General features: G+C 27.9%; 3 protein-coding genes across 3 annotated transcripts; 1 reads left to right on the top strand and 2 right to left on the bottom strand.

The window, feature by feature from the left end:
• Positions 1-44: 44 nt before the first annotated feature.
• Positions 45-2,009, top strand: LOC101247628 (LOB domain-containing protein 15). The gene is made up of 3 exons (XM_004242441.5): positions 45-177; positions 554-827; positions 1,325-2,009. The coding sequence occupies exons 1-3, from the start codon at positions 164-166 to the stop codon at positions 1,733-1,735; spliced, it is 699 nt and encodes a 232-aa protein (XP_004242489.1). The 5' UTR covers positions 45-163; the 3' UTR covers positions 1,736-2,009.
• Positions 2,010-4,265: 2,256 nt separating this feature from the next.
• On the bottom strand, positions 4,266-6,661 carry LOC101248494 (cationic peroxidase 1). Its single transcript, XM_004242444.5, has 4 exons — positions 6,384-6,661; positions 5,949-6,140; positions 5,274-5,439; positions 4,266-4,827 (listed from the first exon to the last, which is right to left on the bottom strand). The coding sequence occupies exons 1-4, from the start codon at positions 6,582-6,584 to the stop codon at positions 4,442-4,444; spliced, it is 945 nt and encodes a 314-aa protein (XP_004242492.2). The 5' UTR covers positions 6,585-6,661; the 3' UTR covers positions 4,266-4,441.
• A 6,499-nt stretch (positions 6,662-13,160) lies between these two features.
• LOC101248212 (protein NUCLEAR FUSION DEFECTIVE 4) lies at positions 13,161-17,248 on the bottom strand. The gene is made up of 2 exons (XM_004242443.5): positions 15,902-17,248; positions 13,161-13,740 (listed from the first exon to the last, which is right to left on the bottom strand). The coding sequence occupies exons 1-2, from the start codon at positions 17,017-17,019 to the stop codon at positions 13,311-13,313; spliced, it is 1,548 nt and encodes a 515-aa protein (XP_004242491.1). The 5' UTR covers positions 17,020-17,248; the 3' UTR covers positions 13,161-13,310.
• Positions 17,249-18,031: the final 783 nt, after the last annotated feature.

Below are 18,031 nucleotides of genomic sequence, written 5' to 3'. Positions count from 1 at the left end.
TTTAGTTTCTTGTGAAAGTACATTTAATTATTTCTTCTAATTAATTAACCTTTGTCTTGCCTTTTTAAGAATCCCCTTTCTCATTTTCCCTCTCCCTTTGAAAACTCAATTATCTTCATCTTAATTTCAATTTATCTTCCATTAACCTCAAGTCATATCTAGAATGTCAAGAGAAAGGTACGTAACACTAATTAATTTACATCTTCAAATCATTATAATCTAATCGTTGTTGTTAAATTCCTTTTAAGAATTATAGATTAATTAGGTCAAATGCACAAAGGCGCGGAGCTAGGGTCTCAAGGAGTTCATTCGCCAAAAAAAATAATTATATCGTATAATTTTCTATTGTGTTCAATTACTACTTCATAACTTGATTTTCCTTATTGAAAATTCTTATTCGATCGCATGGGAGTTAGTTCATTAGCTTAGGTCAAAACCCTACATATTTAATGAGAATTTCAACAAATACATATTAGAACCAACAAAATGAAACTTCAAATTCTGAATCTGGTTCTGGTCGATTTTATATTTGACTTTTTGTTGTGATGAATAGGGAGAGATTAGATGAGATGGGAAAGAAGTTAAAGACAGAGATAGATATTTCACAGCTACAAATGCAACAACAAATGGGAAGAAGACACGTGTTGGGACCTGTTGGGGGAGGAACAACATTGAACAATGTTACACCTTGTGCTGCTTGTAAACTTTTAAGAAGAAGATGTGCTGAGGAATGCCCTTTTTCTCCATATTTTTCCCCACATGAACCTCACAAATTTGCTGCTGTTCATAAAGTATTTGGGGCAAGCAATGTCTCCAAATTGCTAATGGTATATATCTACAACTTGTATTTGAGGTTAACTTTTATGCATCAACAGTACTATACTATCAGATCGCTTGAATGATACTAATGTCTTGGGATAAATCGTGGCTAAAAGGGGTTGATCATATCCTTTCGCAGGAAAATCACACTATATATATGTATATATTATAGATGAAATCATCCTTCCATCATTGACTATGTTTCTATGATCAAAGACGGATCTAGGACTTGAAACTAATTAGCAATAAGTTATAACATCTTTTCTATTAAAAAATATATATTTGTTGACATCATATGTTTTAAATTTTAATATTTGTTGAAATTTTAGTGATGTATATAAATGTGTGAGGTATGTTCCAAGATCAAAATGTTTAGGTTATTTTGAACCCCCTCCATTTTTTCCCATGAACTATAATTGGCTAAAGTATGTTAATACTTATATATTTTTTTATAAATTAGAATGTAACGTTTATCTTGTTGTGACTTTCTTTTTTTTTTAATTAGGAGGTGCCAGTGGGACAAAGGGCAGATGCAGCAAATAGTTTGGTATATGAAGCAAATGTGAGGCTAAGAGATCCAGTGTATGGATGCATGGGTGCAATTTCAACTCTACAACAACAAATTCAAAATTTACAAGTTGAGCTTAATACAATTAGGGCTGAAATATTGAGATACAAATATAGAGAAGCTGCTAATAGTCTTATTGCTTCTATTTCCACCTCTGTGCCACCTGAGCTACCACAAGCTCCTCCTACTCCGCCACCACCACCACCACCACCCTCCGTGGTGGTGGTTTCGTCATCATCTTCTTCTGCATCATCAACTTCTTCTAATTTATACACACCGGCCTCGTCTAGTGTGGCAAACTTTAGTGCCATTACTAATAATAACATATCGTATTTTGATCAGCAATAGTCATATGTCACATAAAATGAAACAGATCAAACTATTGAAGGAAAGATATTTGGAGGATTTTCAGTTCACTTTTTTTTTTTAATTTTCAAACTTGTCATTGCCAAGAGGATTTTATTATATATACATACTATATTGTATCTCCAATTATGATAATTACAGCTAGCTAGAGAGATATTTGATGATGATTAATTGTCTTTTTAATTTTCATTGATTTTGTAATGCTCAATTTGTGCTTTTCAATTTGTATCTGGAAGAGATTTTTCTTTTATTTTTAGACATGCATGCATAGCCTTTTTTTTTAATTAAAAAATAAAATAACTTGAGGTAAATTATTAATTCTCATCTCGAATTCAAATTCTGATAGATGACGTCAAAAAATTTCTTTTACTAGTTCATGTATATTATATCGATACTTTATACCATATCGTGTAACGTTATATATTCTATTCTCTTTAAATTTTATTTACATGATTACACTTAATATGTTGTTCTTATTGTTATTAATGTAATTGTAATCTTAAAAAAAATAGATAATGTTCTACTATAACTAATAAAATTGCATTTTTTGAGTAAAAAAACTTTACCCTTAAAATATAATATAACTAATTAAAACCCCTCAAATTGTACCAGACTTAATTAGGTCTTCTCTATTCTTAGACTTAACAAATTAACTACTTTATTTGTTGTTGCTAATTTTAAATATGATTTTTGCAAATATCGAGAGATTCCTTAAGCCAACTGAAAATCATTTTTGATGTCAAGACAAATTAGTGACCATTAATAAACTATATAGGCTGCAAAATTAATTAGACCCCTATTACTATAGCTTATAACGTTAATAAGGTTTTTCATGTTGGAATCATCTTTTGAGTTAAGTGTCAAAAACACATTTAATTTTTTATTTTTTTTTGAGTTTCATACTTAAATTATTAAAAGTGTGAGTTTCATATATAAACTATCACTTTTTACTTTGAGAAACACACTCCAGTATGTGTGTAGTGCACTCTCTCTTTTATATGAAAAACTTTAATACGGCATTTAATATAGATAAAATATTAAATAAATAAAAATTAATATTAATTAAAAATTAAAGTAGACAATTTCGAAATAATTATCATTCGAACAATTTTCTCTGTAAAAAATTGAGTTTTAATTTGACGTAAACGATGAAAAGAATCTCATTTTCCTAGGCTTGGAAATTTACAAGTGTGTTAGTTATATATTTGGTGTCAATTAATTAATTAAAATTTCAGCAAGGAATGTATCTTTTATATAATATAACGTATGTGGTTTGAGTTTTCTTGGCGTGTGGAGTTCATCAAAAGAGTAGGATTAGTTATATTATAGCCTAGCTAGCCACTCTATTCTAAATTATAATTTCTAAATTGGCAAGTAATAATATAAAAGAAATAAATTATACTAACAAAGAAAAAAAAGTACAATGGGAATTTTTTTTTCTTGGTACTGACATACGTGTATTGACAAAGACAGATTTAAAATATAATACAAGGTTCATAGATAGAAACTAATTGACAGAAACAGATCTAAAATATAATATAAAAGATTTATGTATAAAAAATAACCGCCAAAATTTAATACATAAGATATCCTCTAAATACTTGTAAGTATTTTACAGTAACTTGATAAATTACACTTAACATATTATGGTTATTATTTTTAAAGTTTATCTAAGTTGAGAGGGTTTGGATCAGTCAAAGAATGCTATACCTGTATTTTCTAAAAATGATTTTAGTATATACATGTTTACATCAAAATAATATTGGAATATTATAAAATTAGGCAGACACTATTCATACTGCTAAGTCATGATCACATGGGTTATTAATTAGTTTCAATGATATGGTTCCCATTTTGTCTTGAAAAATATGTAGGTTTTATAAAGTATACAATGTCCATTTAATTAAAATATTTTAAAATCATGTAAGTCAACTTAGATGAATAATAACATAATTAGACGTAGATATTATATATGTGTTAATTATACAGGCGGCAGAGTCATTTTTATTTTATTTTTTCTTTCTTTCTCAAGATTATTCTTATAAAAAAAAATAGTTCTTCAATCTCAAGATGTTGGTAATTTAATTAAAAAATAGTTTGATTTTTTTATATAGGTTATGAAACATGAAACTCAATTATGTGTCATTTAATTAATCTGTTGGATCAATGTAGATTATATTTCAGTAGACTCGCATCAACCCGAATGATTATTTATTCATTTTTTGACATTATATTTTCAATGATAATATATTTTATTTGTAACATGCTATACCAACAATATGTATTTAAGGTCATTTCATGTAAAAAAAAACGTATTCTATTTTTCTATTAATTAGTCAATATTAGTGTCGAATATGGTGTAACAACACAAACTCAACATAACATTTAAGTAATTAAAAAGTGGAATAATTAATAATTATGATGAATTTGTTAATATTCACAAGCTAATATATTAAAATTACACAATTCAATTAATTGAAAACTTTAACTCCCTTCTTGGACATCCGATAAATTTGGAAAATTAAAGTCTTTATTCATGCAAACATTTGTTTCTTCTTAAAACAAAAAATACAAACACATTATAAATTAAAAGTTGAGATTTTTTTTTTTCGCAATACAAACTTAAAATTAACTCACACATAATCAAACATACTATAAAAATTTATAGGTTCAAGCTAAATTACTTAATTAATTGATTTTCCTGCAATTAGTACGAATCTGGCCATTAGTTCCAGTAAGTGGGCTTAAATTCCCCAATTTAACCATAGCTTTTGCAAAATCCGCATCGAACGCTATAGGATTAGTACTATAACTTTTCACTTGAGAGTCTGTAGAACCGCCACTATATAATTGTTGATCAGAATGAAGTATTCCTTTATTGTTAACCAAGTTTTTGTAGAAATGATTATCGAATAATACAGGGGTCGTTGCATCAAGTGATGAAAGGGTATCATCTCCACCAGTACTAGGACAGTTGGATTTCAACGATGTAGCTAAAGATGAATCGATGTTTGTTTCGTTGTATACACGTGCTCGGAATGTTGTACATTGTGCTTTGCCTATTGTATGACCACCTATATACATGAAAATATACATATCAATTAGTAAACTAAACTTAGTTTTTTTTTTTTTTTTGGTTTTAACTTCTATAAACCGACAATATAAACTTAGTTAAATACTTTGCAAAATAATTGGAGTCAAACAAATTTGAATTATATACACTGACATTGTATGTATGATCATTGTCGTACACATAGATAGCAACATGAATTAAGTGGTTTTCTACGTCATGTTATTTGTGTGTATGTATATATATATGGTTATTCGGGCCTAAGTACTTATTTCGAACTATTATTTTCAATTTAGAAAATGCTACTACCATCTCTAAGATAGGGATAATGTATACGTATATATTTTATCCTCTCCAGACCTTACTTTGTGGGATTAAGCTGGATATGTTATCGTTATAAATTTAATTTAATTTTACATAAAATCATCTTAATAAGAAAAAGTTTGTTACCTGAAAGAGCAACCATTTCTTTAGCAGTGAAGCCTTTATTGGCAAAATTAGTAATAAGGTCATTAAGATCCAATGAAGGGGAAGGTATATCACTATTTGCTGTATCCAAACTTGCTGTTGTTGAATCTCTTCTTCCTAATTCCACTGTCCATGAAGGCCCACCTAACTGAGTCCAACAAATTTAATGGAGTTATAATCATAATTATGGCCCAAATTATTATGGAACTTGAAATTGTAAAAGTTGTATGAAATAGCCATTAATAGAACTGATTTTTGAAAGATAGCCAGTGTTTTGGAAATTTGTGTAAGATATAGCCACTTTGATGTAGAAATACCACAAGTCACAACAATATCTTGATTTTGAACTTTAATAACAAGGGACAAATTGATAACATAAATGTCATGATTTCTGAAATGTATGATAATATCGTGAATTTCAAACTTAATGAAGAGTGAAATTTCATAACATTTTTGGATATTCGTCCATAATACTATGATTAAATTTTACTTTTATAAGTTCGAGCTTATTACTTAAATTGAATATTTTGGGTTTAGGAAATGGCTATTTTTAAAAATTTGTTGATGGATAGGGAGTCTATTTGGATTGGCTGAAATTGTTTTGACTTAAAACACTTAAAATAAGACAACTAAACGAGTTCTAGTTAAAATACTTACGAGCACAACAGAATCTCGTGTAGCAACAGCTATAATATCAGCACAAGAAACAATTCCAGGACATAATTTTTCTATTTGAGATTTGATTTTGTCAATCACATCAAAACCTCTTATTGAATTTGAATTTGGTTTTGCTGATTTCTCTCCAGTAAAATCAGACGTATCATCCAATAATACAGATGCATCACATCCCTGTAAAAAAAAACATAAATATTTTGAAATAAATAAATAAACGAAATTTTTTATCATTATTAGTCCACAACTTAATATGTTGTCGCTCTTTTATCTTGGAAAGAATCTAAAAATAAAAACGTGACGTGTCACTGTAAATGTCAGTTGTGTGAGATACAAAAATAAATGTTAAATTAAGGAATTAATACAATTTATGTCAGTTGCGTGAGACACAAAAATAAAAGCGTTAAAGAGTGAACGTGCATTAACGAAGCAATCATGGAAATGAAGACGAAGCAACGAGGCCCCCATGCGTCGCTCGTTCGTAACAGCATTCGCCACAGCGTTTTTAATTGTATACATAGCTTTTGGACATGATTTTTCATAGTAGTCCGAAGATAAATCGGCTGAACAAATTCCAATTAATGAAAACATAATTATAAACATAGACAAGTTAAATGCCATCTTAACTAAGAAGATTATTGAAATGAAAAATGTATGAGATAAACAGCAAGTTAATTATTTTCTGCTGATAATGATGAAAGAGATTAACATTTTTGTTGCCTTTTATAGATGATAATTATAGTTGAATCTTTGACTTTCATTTCCATTTATGTATAAATTAGGTCAAAGTTCACTCTAGTAGCTTGTTGATAATCTACCTGTTTTATAAATATATATATATATATATATATATATATATATATATATATATATATATATATATCATTCGTCCCGTTTTATATAAGTTAGTTTGACTTGACACTAAGTTTAAGAAAAATAGACTTTCAAAAATTTGTGGTCTAAAATAAGTGAAAGATATTTGTGTAGCTATAAATCATTTAATCAAGGGGTAGAATAGATATTTAAAAATTAAACTATTACTTAATATAAAAATATATTACTTTTTTGAACTGTTTAAAAAGAAAAATGAATCATATAAACTCGGACAGTGAAAATAATAAAATATTGTGATGGGGGTCAAATAGTAAAGATTCCCTAGAAGGACAAGATAACATATTCTTGCTTAATTTGTTAACTTAACCATGGTAAATTGAATTGAGTTGGTGTAATATCGATCTGATTTGAATAAATATTTATTATGGACTTACGAGTTACATCACATGTACATATTTCAAATTTTCAGCTAGAGTTACATCACATGTACATATTTCAAATTTTCAGCTATTTATATGAGAGATATCAACTTTTAAGTCTTGTTTAATTAGAAAATTTTCAAAATAACTTTCCAGTACGAATCATACTAAAACATACGAATTTAAATTAATCAGATAAATAAATTTCGAATATTATCATATTATATTCCATCCTGCACCATAATGGTGTTATATGTTGCTTTAATCAATTTAATTCCTGTTTTACTTAGCCACTATCACTATGTATTCGCAAAAAGTAGCTTTTAAAAGATAATAATTATAAACAAATAATAAAAAGTCTAAAGCTATATGATAATGGGGTGTTCGTATTTCACATTTGGTATACATAATTAAAAAATTAATTGATTGGGTTTGTTCAATTTCCATATAAATAAAGGACTATTGGATTAATAATTTGGTGATTAGTGTGAACAGGCTAATTTTTTTGAAGAATCTGATAATTAAGTCCAATGTTTTTTCTCTATGCAGGCATATAAGTCAAAAGATCCATAATATAAAAATAAAAAATACATCTAGATATAATCGAGTGAGTAAAACTTCCACTAAAAAAAAGGAGCAAAACTGAAATTTTCTATTTATTTTCAATGTCCTATCTTCACCTTGGTGGTTACTTTAGAAGATTAAAAATATTTATATTTTATGACGTACAATGTTGTATTATATCAAGCCATTTTTTTTCTTTGTAACATGTTAGGAATGTTAAATAAACAAGTAAATTTAAGATAAGTTGTGTAATGATGAGTTATCATTTCCAAATTTAAGATAATTTGAACAATATATACGTGATAGCTGAACTTTCCCAAATACTCTAACCAAGCTTTATTTTTATAATTCTTTTTCCATTTTTTCTTATAATAATATGTCTAATTATCAAACAAAACTATAATTTTTTTACATATAAACATATTTTAAAAAATAGAGTTTCTTTTTATTGTTAAACGTTTTCTTATGGACCTATATACATTATATATAGTTAAAACTTTCTGCAATAACATCATTTGTCTGAATATTTTCTTCACTCATATACTATTTAGAAAGCAAATAATATAAAAATACAACATGAAAAACAATTTCAAAGAAAAAAATTTATAAAGATATCTCAATCATATTTTTATGAATTAATTTTACGATCATCTACCAGTACCTTTTCACCTCAAATGACATGAATAATTTTATTACTCTTTAACAATTATAATCCTCATATGAAGCACAATCTTGGTGCCTGGTCTTTGTCCTTCTATAAAGCTTTGAAAAAGGGGAAATAACATATATTTATATGGAATAAAGCAAAGAACTTGTTAGAGGACAGTATAATGTGATAGTTTGCCTATACAAAGTAAAATTAGCATAAATGCCTAACTCTTAACAAACTTTGTTGCCTACCCTAGGACAATGTTTTGTTGGAAAATAAAAGTGAAAATTTTAATTGTTTCTTTTAGTATTCGGTATTAAGTAAAAAATATTATTTATGTATCTTTATAAAATACTATGTGGACGAGATGGGATACACTACAATAAAACTGTGAAATACATAAGAATTTTTCTAGGTATTAGTATGAAATTTTGCTGGAAAATAAGTTTGCAACAAATTTTCATGTTAATCCCCCAAGAAAATCGAGAGTGGGGTTTTAAGGGTAGGATGGTCAAGGGGCATGGATTAGGATGTCGTGTGGGTCCGGAAATGAGACAATGAATTTGAAATGTTATTTTCGAAATTTATTTTTCCTATTAGAGAATTTTTTTTTTTCATTTTTAAGGTATTTGTTTTCCCAAAAATAATATTTTTCAAAATATTTTGACCAATCAAATATGAGTAATATTTTCCTCCATACCAAAAACACTTTCATCTGTCAACCTTTTTCTTTAAATGGTCCTCCATCAAGAATTTCTCCCAAAATTTATTATTTGCAGGACTGTTATAGACTATCAGATGAGAACAAATTATTGTTTTTATTGTTGTACCAATTAATAGTGGTTGAAATTTCATTAGTACTCTCTCCGTCCCAATTATGATAGTATTCGAATTTTAAGATTCAAATAAATTATTTTAAAAAAATGGAAGATTATATTCTATGTGCAAATTTCTGATCAAATTTAAATTGTTTGACTCTCCAAAATGAAAAGTATCACCTAAATTGAAACAAAAAAAAAATATTATATATGACTCGACAATTATTCTAATTGTCAAATTCAATATATGTATTGGAATTCAATTAATTCGGAGTTAGGAAGTCTTTTAGGGTAAAACATGTCCTACCTAAGACAAATGCATTGTGGTTGAGAACTTTTAGGTTTATTAATATATAATCCAATTGTTGTTTGATCGCGAATACCAATTATATGACATTAGATCTGTTTTAAATAAAATAAAAACATAATTTTGATGTCCAATCATGTAGGTATATGATGCATTTTTTATACAAGTAATTAGATTTTTAAGATCATATATTAAATGTAATACAGTCCTCAGAGGGTGAATGCATGATCTAATAAGTAAATAGCAATCACATCAAAATAATAACATAATCAATGGCGTATCAACATGTAGCTTATATTATTGAATATTTTTCGTTAAAAAAAAATATTGTGTATATTGAAAAGGACAATTTTCATATATAGCAAATAAAAATTTTATATTTGTATGCTATAACAAAGTTTGCATAATTGCACTCCATAGCAAACATAGAAACTGTATAATTCGCTATATATATATATATATATATATATATATATATATATATATATATATATATAAAATTGAAGTAAATTGTATAAAATGAAGTGTATAAAACAAGAAAGAGAAAGACAATTGGACAGAGAACTGTATAAAAACGAAGTGTATAAAACGAATTGTATTATAATAAGTGTATAGAACGATTATATACAATTTGAATTCGTATAAAATGAGAAACAGAGAAAGACAAAAGAGACTTGACAAGAAATATACAATTGAATTGAATTGTATAAAATGAGAAAGAGAGAAATTAGATATAATATGAAAATTGTATAAAACGAGAAAGAGAGAAAGGCAAAAGAAACTGGGCAGGGGGTATTTTTATTAGGAAAAATAACTTAAATACACAATTATAAGTTTAGTATTCTCTAACTTTCCCTTCTTTTTTTAAATATTACATAATTCTTTTTTTTTTTAATTTTAATAGAAGTTTAGAGATACATAGTGTTCTCTCTCCTATAACACACATTTCCTCAATCTTTTGAATCACTTTTTGAATTTTGAATTATTAATTTTAATTAAAAACGTTTCACAACATTTAATATGAAATTTTGAATTTCAAAATTCAAAAAATTTTGAAAATTGGACCATTGTTCTTCTTCTTCTTCTTACTCCATCATCCGTCTATAGTCTTCTTCTTCTCCTTAATCTATCATCTGTTCTTATTTTCTTATTTTCTTCTTCTTGTTCATTGCTATATTACATCAGCCGTCTCTAGGTCTTCTTGTTCTTCTTACTCCATCATCGGTTCTTTTTTTTTTTTTGTTCATTGTTCTATTACATCATATTAATTGATCCTTTTACTAATAGAAGGATTTATGATTCGGACAATGAAAATTGGAAAGAAAATAGAAAAAAGTCTTTGCATGATCCTATGAATGTTCGAAAGGATTCAAACAAAGATTTTGGCGAATCATCTAAATCAAAGGTTGACAAAATACACCAAAAAAAGAAAAAAAGAAGCAGCAACCATTGTTGTCGAAATTAGTAAAAAATTTAGTAAAGGAATCTCATATGTATCATGAATTTTTGAAAATTGTTATCATGTATCAGACAATAAGTTTAATACATAAGTACTCAGTATGTTATAGTGTGGTAGTCGATGCATTGATACATGAATTAGATGTGTATCATATGATTTCCTAAGAGTTTTTGAAAATTGTTATCATGTATCAGTCAATAAGTTTAATAACTGCGCCATCAAGTGTGCTTGCTGATACATATCGACTCAGTGTGTTATAGTGTTTAAACGATGCATTGATATATGAATTTGATATGTATCATATGATTTTCTATGTATCATGAGTTTTTGAAAATTGTTATCATGTATCAGTCAATAAGTTTAATAACTGGATGTTCATAAAAATGTCTTCAAACTAGATGATATAATCTTGAATTTTCAAAATTTGAAATTGTTATCCAATTACGTGCTGAATTAATGCTTATTAATGAATTGTTACCGTAATTTAAGCTGATTTAGATAACAAATTTAAATGTTCCATTTCCCCCCCTTTTTGATCTTAACAGTTTTAAGTTACTGTGTATCATTTACCATGTATCACAACATACTAATGTATCACGCCACGGCAATTTTAAGGGATTATTAGTAAATACTAAATTTGTCGGGATAGAATGCAATTATTGTATTACACTATGGGATTCCTTAAATTTATACTTTTTATGATATAATTATAAGTGCATAGGACGAAAATATATGTACTTGCATGTATATATACAATTTTCTCACGCTTTATACAAACAGAAACGTAATTTATGCATTTCGCTTCTGTTTGTATAAGTGAGAAGGGCGAGGATGGCGAGCGAGATCTGGAAGAGGAGAGAGAGGGGAACAAAAATATATGTATTTATACAATTTTTTCTGCTTTATACAATTAAAAACAATTTTTATACACTTGTGTTTGTATAAAAAGTGAGGAAGCGAGCGAGAGATTGGAGGAGAGTTACGAGCGAGATATTTGGGAGAGAGGCGTCTGACAATTTTTTGCAAACGTTTGCTATGGAGCACAATTAAATCAAACCCTAGTTACTCCATTTATTTTAGATTATCAGTTTGTTATTATATACAATTTTCCCTATTGAAAATTGTATAAAATATATAGATCAATTTTTTTTCCATATATAATAAATCTTGAATATTCTCAACGAAATTTTTAATTTTCACACTGAATAAAATATGAATAGTATGTTTATTTTTTATTTTTGAGTTATATATTTCTGCTTTATATTATACTTATAAACATAGGTATTACTACTATATAATAGAGAGAAAAAAAAAGGTCACATAATTACTTTGCTTTTGAAAGATGATATATGGCCATGATCTACGAAGTTATTATTTACATATGTGAACACAAAATGCGCTGTTCATGAATAACTCTCATAACTGAATTATAAATATTAGCACGAGTATTTAGTTCAATTTCGAACTTCAAAAGATCTTAAGTCAAATTCTACTTAATTAATCGAAACTTTAGTATTAAATTCGAACTGTCCAAACACGCACTACTAAATGTAATGGCCAAACGGACAACGATTTTCTTATCTATAGTGACCATATATAAAGGTGTGATACTGTGATACGCCTCCCACGTACCCTCTATTTTTGAAAACCATGGACAATAAACTTCAATATGGTCATATTATTGGGGTCCCAAAAATTGTTTTCATTAAAATTGCAGTTGGCATTGATAAATTGGTACATTTTTATTTAAGGATCACACCTACTTCATATATTCTAATACATCAAAAATTTAATTCTCTAATTAATTATTTTGCATCAATATCATGACTTCGTGTCTTTGAGTTCAACAGGAGAAAGTTGACATATTTTTGGATTTTCCCAACAATATTTTATACATCCTTCGGTAGATATTTTATTCTCGATTTCACATATAGCCAAAAAAGAATCAGTTTGTCCATAGCAGCGGAAAGACAGTCAGTTGAATATCCTTCGTTTCGCTAAAAGAGACGAATGATCAGCTTAACAACTTTTGTCAAAAAAATTATATGTATATATAATAAATAATGTTATATATTACATTTAAATAATTCGTAGTAAAGTCCTGATTTCGTCGTTAGAGCGAACATAATGAGAATCAACAACTATAATTCATTCGGCTAAAAAAATGCCATTTATATATAACACAGTACATAATCGTTTACCAAAATCTTTTATTTACATTATATAATATAATAATATATACTATACATTAACGTTACGTCTTACCACTAAACAATACTATTACATAAATATAGCTATTAATATCCTCCACGTAAATGTGTATAAAATTTTTGTGTTCTTCTATGAAGAATAAAAGCAAGACATGTTCCTAGTGAACAAAGACAACCCCATATAATAAAAGTTTCTTGAAAACATTTATTTCCCAAACAACTACCTAGTGAATTTTCTTTTTTTCTATAAAGCATAGCTGCCAAATCACCAAATATAAATGAACCAATTGGTATATTTGCTACCACAATATTGTGATTAACACCAAAATTTTTGGTCCCAAATAGTTCAGTGGTTTGTGACACTGAAATTGAAGTGATTGCTCCAGTGCAAATTCCAATTATAGCTGTGCTAATATAAAGTGAAATGTGACTATTGTTGAGTAGTAAAAAGAAAGCTCCTGTCATTGGTGCTAGTGTTAAACCTATCGTAGCTGGTCTTGATATTGCATATTTACTCCTGAAATAAATAATAAATCGACGAGTTTTAGTTCTGAGCACTGATAGTACATAAATTTTCTGAATCATCTCACTAAAATTGACATATAATAACGTGTAACTATTCACAGTGGGCCTACATCTCAGGCGGAACCAATAATAGGAGTTTAGGATTCTAAATTAATTTGTTTGGAGTTGACAACTTAATAATATATACAATTTTTTTTAAAAAAAAATTCTAATACAAACATAAGATCTATGAAAAAGCTAGTAAATTCGTCTAAATCCATAAGCCTCCACCTAACTCTGTCACTGACTTGTATTATCCACGATAATCTCATCAATTATTTTTAGCATATGAACTAATGGAGTGACCATGTAAAAAGAATATTTACACTATCAAGTGAAGTAAAGGACAATAAACGGTAACTATATACATCAAAATTATTTTTGGGCCAAGACATGCTTTGAGTATATATATATATTTTTTAGACTAACTAAATAGAAAAGTGTGTCAGTAAATTAAACCATAGAAAATAGATAAAAATAGGTTGAGGTTATCAGCTTCTTAAATTTGTCTGCATATTTCACATAGACATTTCAACTATGACTATAACATATTGAGTACTTTTATTTGTTCATATTAGACATTTTTTCATAATAAGTAAAAAAAATAAAGTGTGTGTAATGCACTTAATGTAATGTGGCAAAATGAGGTGTCTAATCTACCCATTCTGAGACCTAAAAAAATAGTCAGCAAATATACGTATAATATTTTATAACTTGCGTTTTCATCTATATATGCTAATAAACCAAATTAAAAGTCTGTTTGGATTGACTTAAAATAGTAGTTTTTAAGTTAAAAATAAAAAATCAAACTTAAATAATTTTCAAGTCAAAAAATAAAAGCTAAGGGAAGACTTACTTTTGATTTCCGACTTATTTTAAGTCATTTTTTACTTTATCAAACACTTCGTAACTTATTTTAAGTCATGTTTGATTTATTTTTTATATTATTCAAACATTTTTCAAAATTAAAAAATTAATTTAAAAATAGATTTGATCGACTTTTTAACCAATCTAGACGAGCTTTAAATCTCATGTCAAGTATAATTTGATTTGACATTTGTGTTGCTTAAAGCCAGGCAATTTCAAATTAATATTTGTGTTTAATATATAATTTGATTTGACATTTGTGTTGCTTAAAGCCGGGCAATTTCAAATTAATATGTGTTTAATATAAGAACACGAAGTATATGTACCATATAAGACTAGCTAATATATACTTAAGCTGATTTTTATATAGTGAATTAAATGCATGAAAATACTTGGTCTAAAATATTTAGAAGAAAAAATAAAATGAATGGTGATGATTATATTTGGGTTTTCTGATATTAATTATCACACACAAATTAATGTCACCATAACAAGCGGCTCCATAAATTTTACTACAACCAACTATTAACATTCTTTCAAGAATTGCTTTTGCATTAAAAGCATTAAAACTACTGACAACAAGTATGGTGTAATAGTGCCCATCATTTTTCTACTCTTGTTTTCAGATTTTATCTTCCAAAATTAATGGAACTTTGGGTATGGAACGTTTATGTTTAAATGGACCATACTATGACTTCATGACGTAAATCAAAAATCTAAGGATACTCTTAGTATAGTATGTATTATGTTATTGTCTGCTATGGATCAATCTCGTATTATTTTCTCCTAAAGACATCATACGATTAAGAGTGTTCATCAGCTTATAAGGAGATCATTTTTCTTTTTTACTACCAATGACTTGTTCACATACACCTGGATGTATGTATTTTTTCAGCTACAACTAAAGATAAAACAACTCCTAGATAGACCTAATGCACGGCCTCTATACTTATCTTATCAAATTATTGATTCAGATGCCCTTTGTTAGGTTAAAACAACTCAAGGATACTCTAAATTTAATGTGATATTAACATAATTTTCCTCATTAGACCTCACGCCATTTATAATATCCAACACTTTATAAATAGCATACTTTTTTTTCTCATCTATTAATACAAGACTGACTTATATAAACCTTTAATATTCTTAGCTAATTTTTTTTTAGTTCATTATCTAGTAAGGCCCCAAAAATGTAAAATTAATTAAATCAGCAAATTTTGAATAAATATGTAAAGAGAAATTTGCACCTGGAGAAAAGGTAGTCGAAGAGCGAAGGAAGAAGACGACCAAAGAAGCCGAATGAAGATGATAGCGAAACCAATGAAGAAGTTTCAGTAAATCCACGAGTATCAGCAATTTGCCCCAAATTATTCAAGTAAACCAAACCCAATGTTCCACCAAACAAATAAGCAAAAAAATATAACCAAAAATCCAATTTCATCAACATTCTCTTAGCTCCAATTTCCTCCATTACTTCAAACCCAACATCACTATCCTCTTTAATCACCTCCTCTGGTGTTTTAACATCTTCCTCCAATTTACTCAAATCACAAATCCTTGGATCTCTTCTTATCCAACATTTTCCATGCCAATGTTCTTTCATATTCTCAACCAACGGGACGACGATTGGTAACAACAAAAAAATCACCATTCCAATTAAACTCAATAAACTTGGCAATAGCTTCGAAATTGCAGGTTTTACGCTGGTGAACACAGCATAAATCCCCGTTGCGATAGTAATAACAAACATAACTCGGAATCCATCTGATAACTTCCTCGATTTATCAATTTTCATCTCCCGAATCACTGGAGCAACAACAATGGCGAAAAACAGGGGTAAAACAGAGTTCATCAATAGATAAGTTTCAGCCCTTTTACTCGGGGCGTAAACGTTAACAACATCAACTATATCAGTAACAATCTTAGCGCTTAAACTTATATAACTAGTTGATATTCCAACTGCAATTTGTCTATCTAAAGGGAAATTCTGAATCGATACGATGTACGATACAGTATTGATCCAACAAATACTGTTTCCAGCTAAAAAAGTGAGTGAAAATACATGCCAATACGATAATGAATTTATATGATTTGTGAGGAAAAGATATTGTACTCCATAACCAATCAATCCAAGTATTGAACCAATTAACAGAACTAACCAAAGAGGTAAATAATTAGCTGCAATTCCAGCAAACCAACCAAGTAATTTTCCAGCATCCGAAGCGAATGCTAAGTTGTTGAGTTGAATTTGAGAAATTGATAATAGTTTTTTAATTTGCGAAGAATATGCTGGAAAATTTGTGTTTGTTCCAGCCATTGATTGTAACCATAATGCTCCAACTAAGCTCATCCATTGTTTAGACATTTCAGTTCTTTTTTTAAATTTGGAAGAAAAAAAAAACTAGAGATGTTTAAAGTTTGATGAGTAATAATAAATAACAAAAGAAGAAGAATATGTGTAGTTTTATAGATGGGAAATATCTTAAATAGGAGATGTTTACGTGAAAATGTGTTTGGCAGGAGGCAGGGCCTGAGTTACATGTATGGGTGTGTTAAGCGTCACTTAGAAATTATTTTCCGAAAAATATTTTCTTGAAATATAAGTAAGTGTGAAAGTGGTAGTTATAGTGGCGGTGGTGGGGTAGAATGGACGAAAGTAGTGATGGATTTAGAATTTTTTACCACGAAAATTCAGAAAAAAAGTATAGTAAAAAGTGAATATTCTATAACAAAAATAAATTATAGACCGGAAGGAATAGTAAATACTACTCCATTAGAATATTTTCAGACAAAAAAAAAGAGAAAAGGGGAAATATTCCATTTTAATAATAGATTATAAAGTAGAAGTAAAGTAAATTTCGACACAAACATGAAAAAGTTACAAATATAATTTTTGATTCGTAGTATTAAGGTCTTTTCAATTGAATTCCCTTTATTCGGGGTAAGACATTTTTATTCATTTTACATATTGTATATACGATAAATTGAAAGGAGCAATATTTGTGTAATTGATATACTTATTGCTATATGATTAGGAGGTCATGAATTTAAGGCGATTAAAATAATTTTTCCTAAAATGAAAAATAAAATTACATACATTAGACTATTATGATTCGATCTTTTCCTAAACTGCACACGTAACTGTGAGAATTAATTGTATATCAGATAAATTGTTAAATTTTTTTATATCAAGAAATTTTCTTTTATAGTGGGAAAAAATTGACTCATCATTGCTTTCGACTCTACATTTGTATCACAACGGTTGGATTTTCACTTATTTATAATCCAGTTATCGTCAATATAGGTCGTGATGTATGGTGAAAGTGTTTCACCACTAACTAAAAAAGATATATAATTACTTTCATTAATCTAAGCAT

Source organism: Solanum lycopersicum, chromosome 6 (genome assembly GCF_036512215.1).
Source record: "Solanum lycopersicum chromosome 6, SLM_r2.1".
Lineage (NCBI taxonomy): Eukaryota > Viridiplantae > Streptophyta > Magnoliopsida > Solanales > Solanaceae > Solanum > Solanum lycopersicum.
Note: the sequence above shows the minus strand (reverse complement) of the source record. Positions and strands in the feature narration are given on the sequence as shown.

Coding starts and splice junctions, on each gene's coding strand:
- LOC101247628 (XM_004242441.5), top strand. Junction 828..1,324: donor ATGTCTCCAAATTGCTAATG/GTATATATCTAC, acceptor TTTTTTAATTAG/GAGGTGCCAGTGGGACAAAG.
- LOC101248494 (XM_004242444.5), bottom strand. CDS start 6,584: ATGGCATTTAACTTGTCTATGTTTATAATTATGTTTTCATTAATTGGA. Junction 6,141..6,383: donor TCCATGATTGCTTCGTTAAT/GCACGTTCACTC, acceptor TTTTTTTTACAG/GGATGTGATGCATCTGTATT. Junction 5,440..5,948: donor CACGAGATTCTGTTGTGCTC/GTAAGTATTTTA, acceptor TGTTGGACTCAG/TTAGGTGGGCCTTCATGGAC.
- LOC101248212 (XM_004242443.5), bottom strand. CDS start 17,019: ATGTCTAAACAATGGATGAGCTTAGTTGGAGCATTATGGTTACAATCA. Junction 13,741..15,901: donor TTCGACTACCTTTTCTCCAG/GTGCAAATTTCT, acceptor TATTTATTTCAG/GAGTAAATATGCAATATCAA.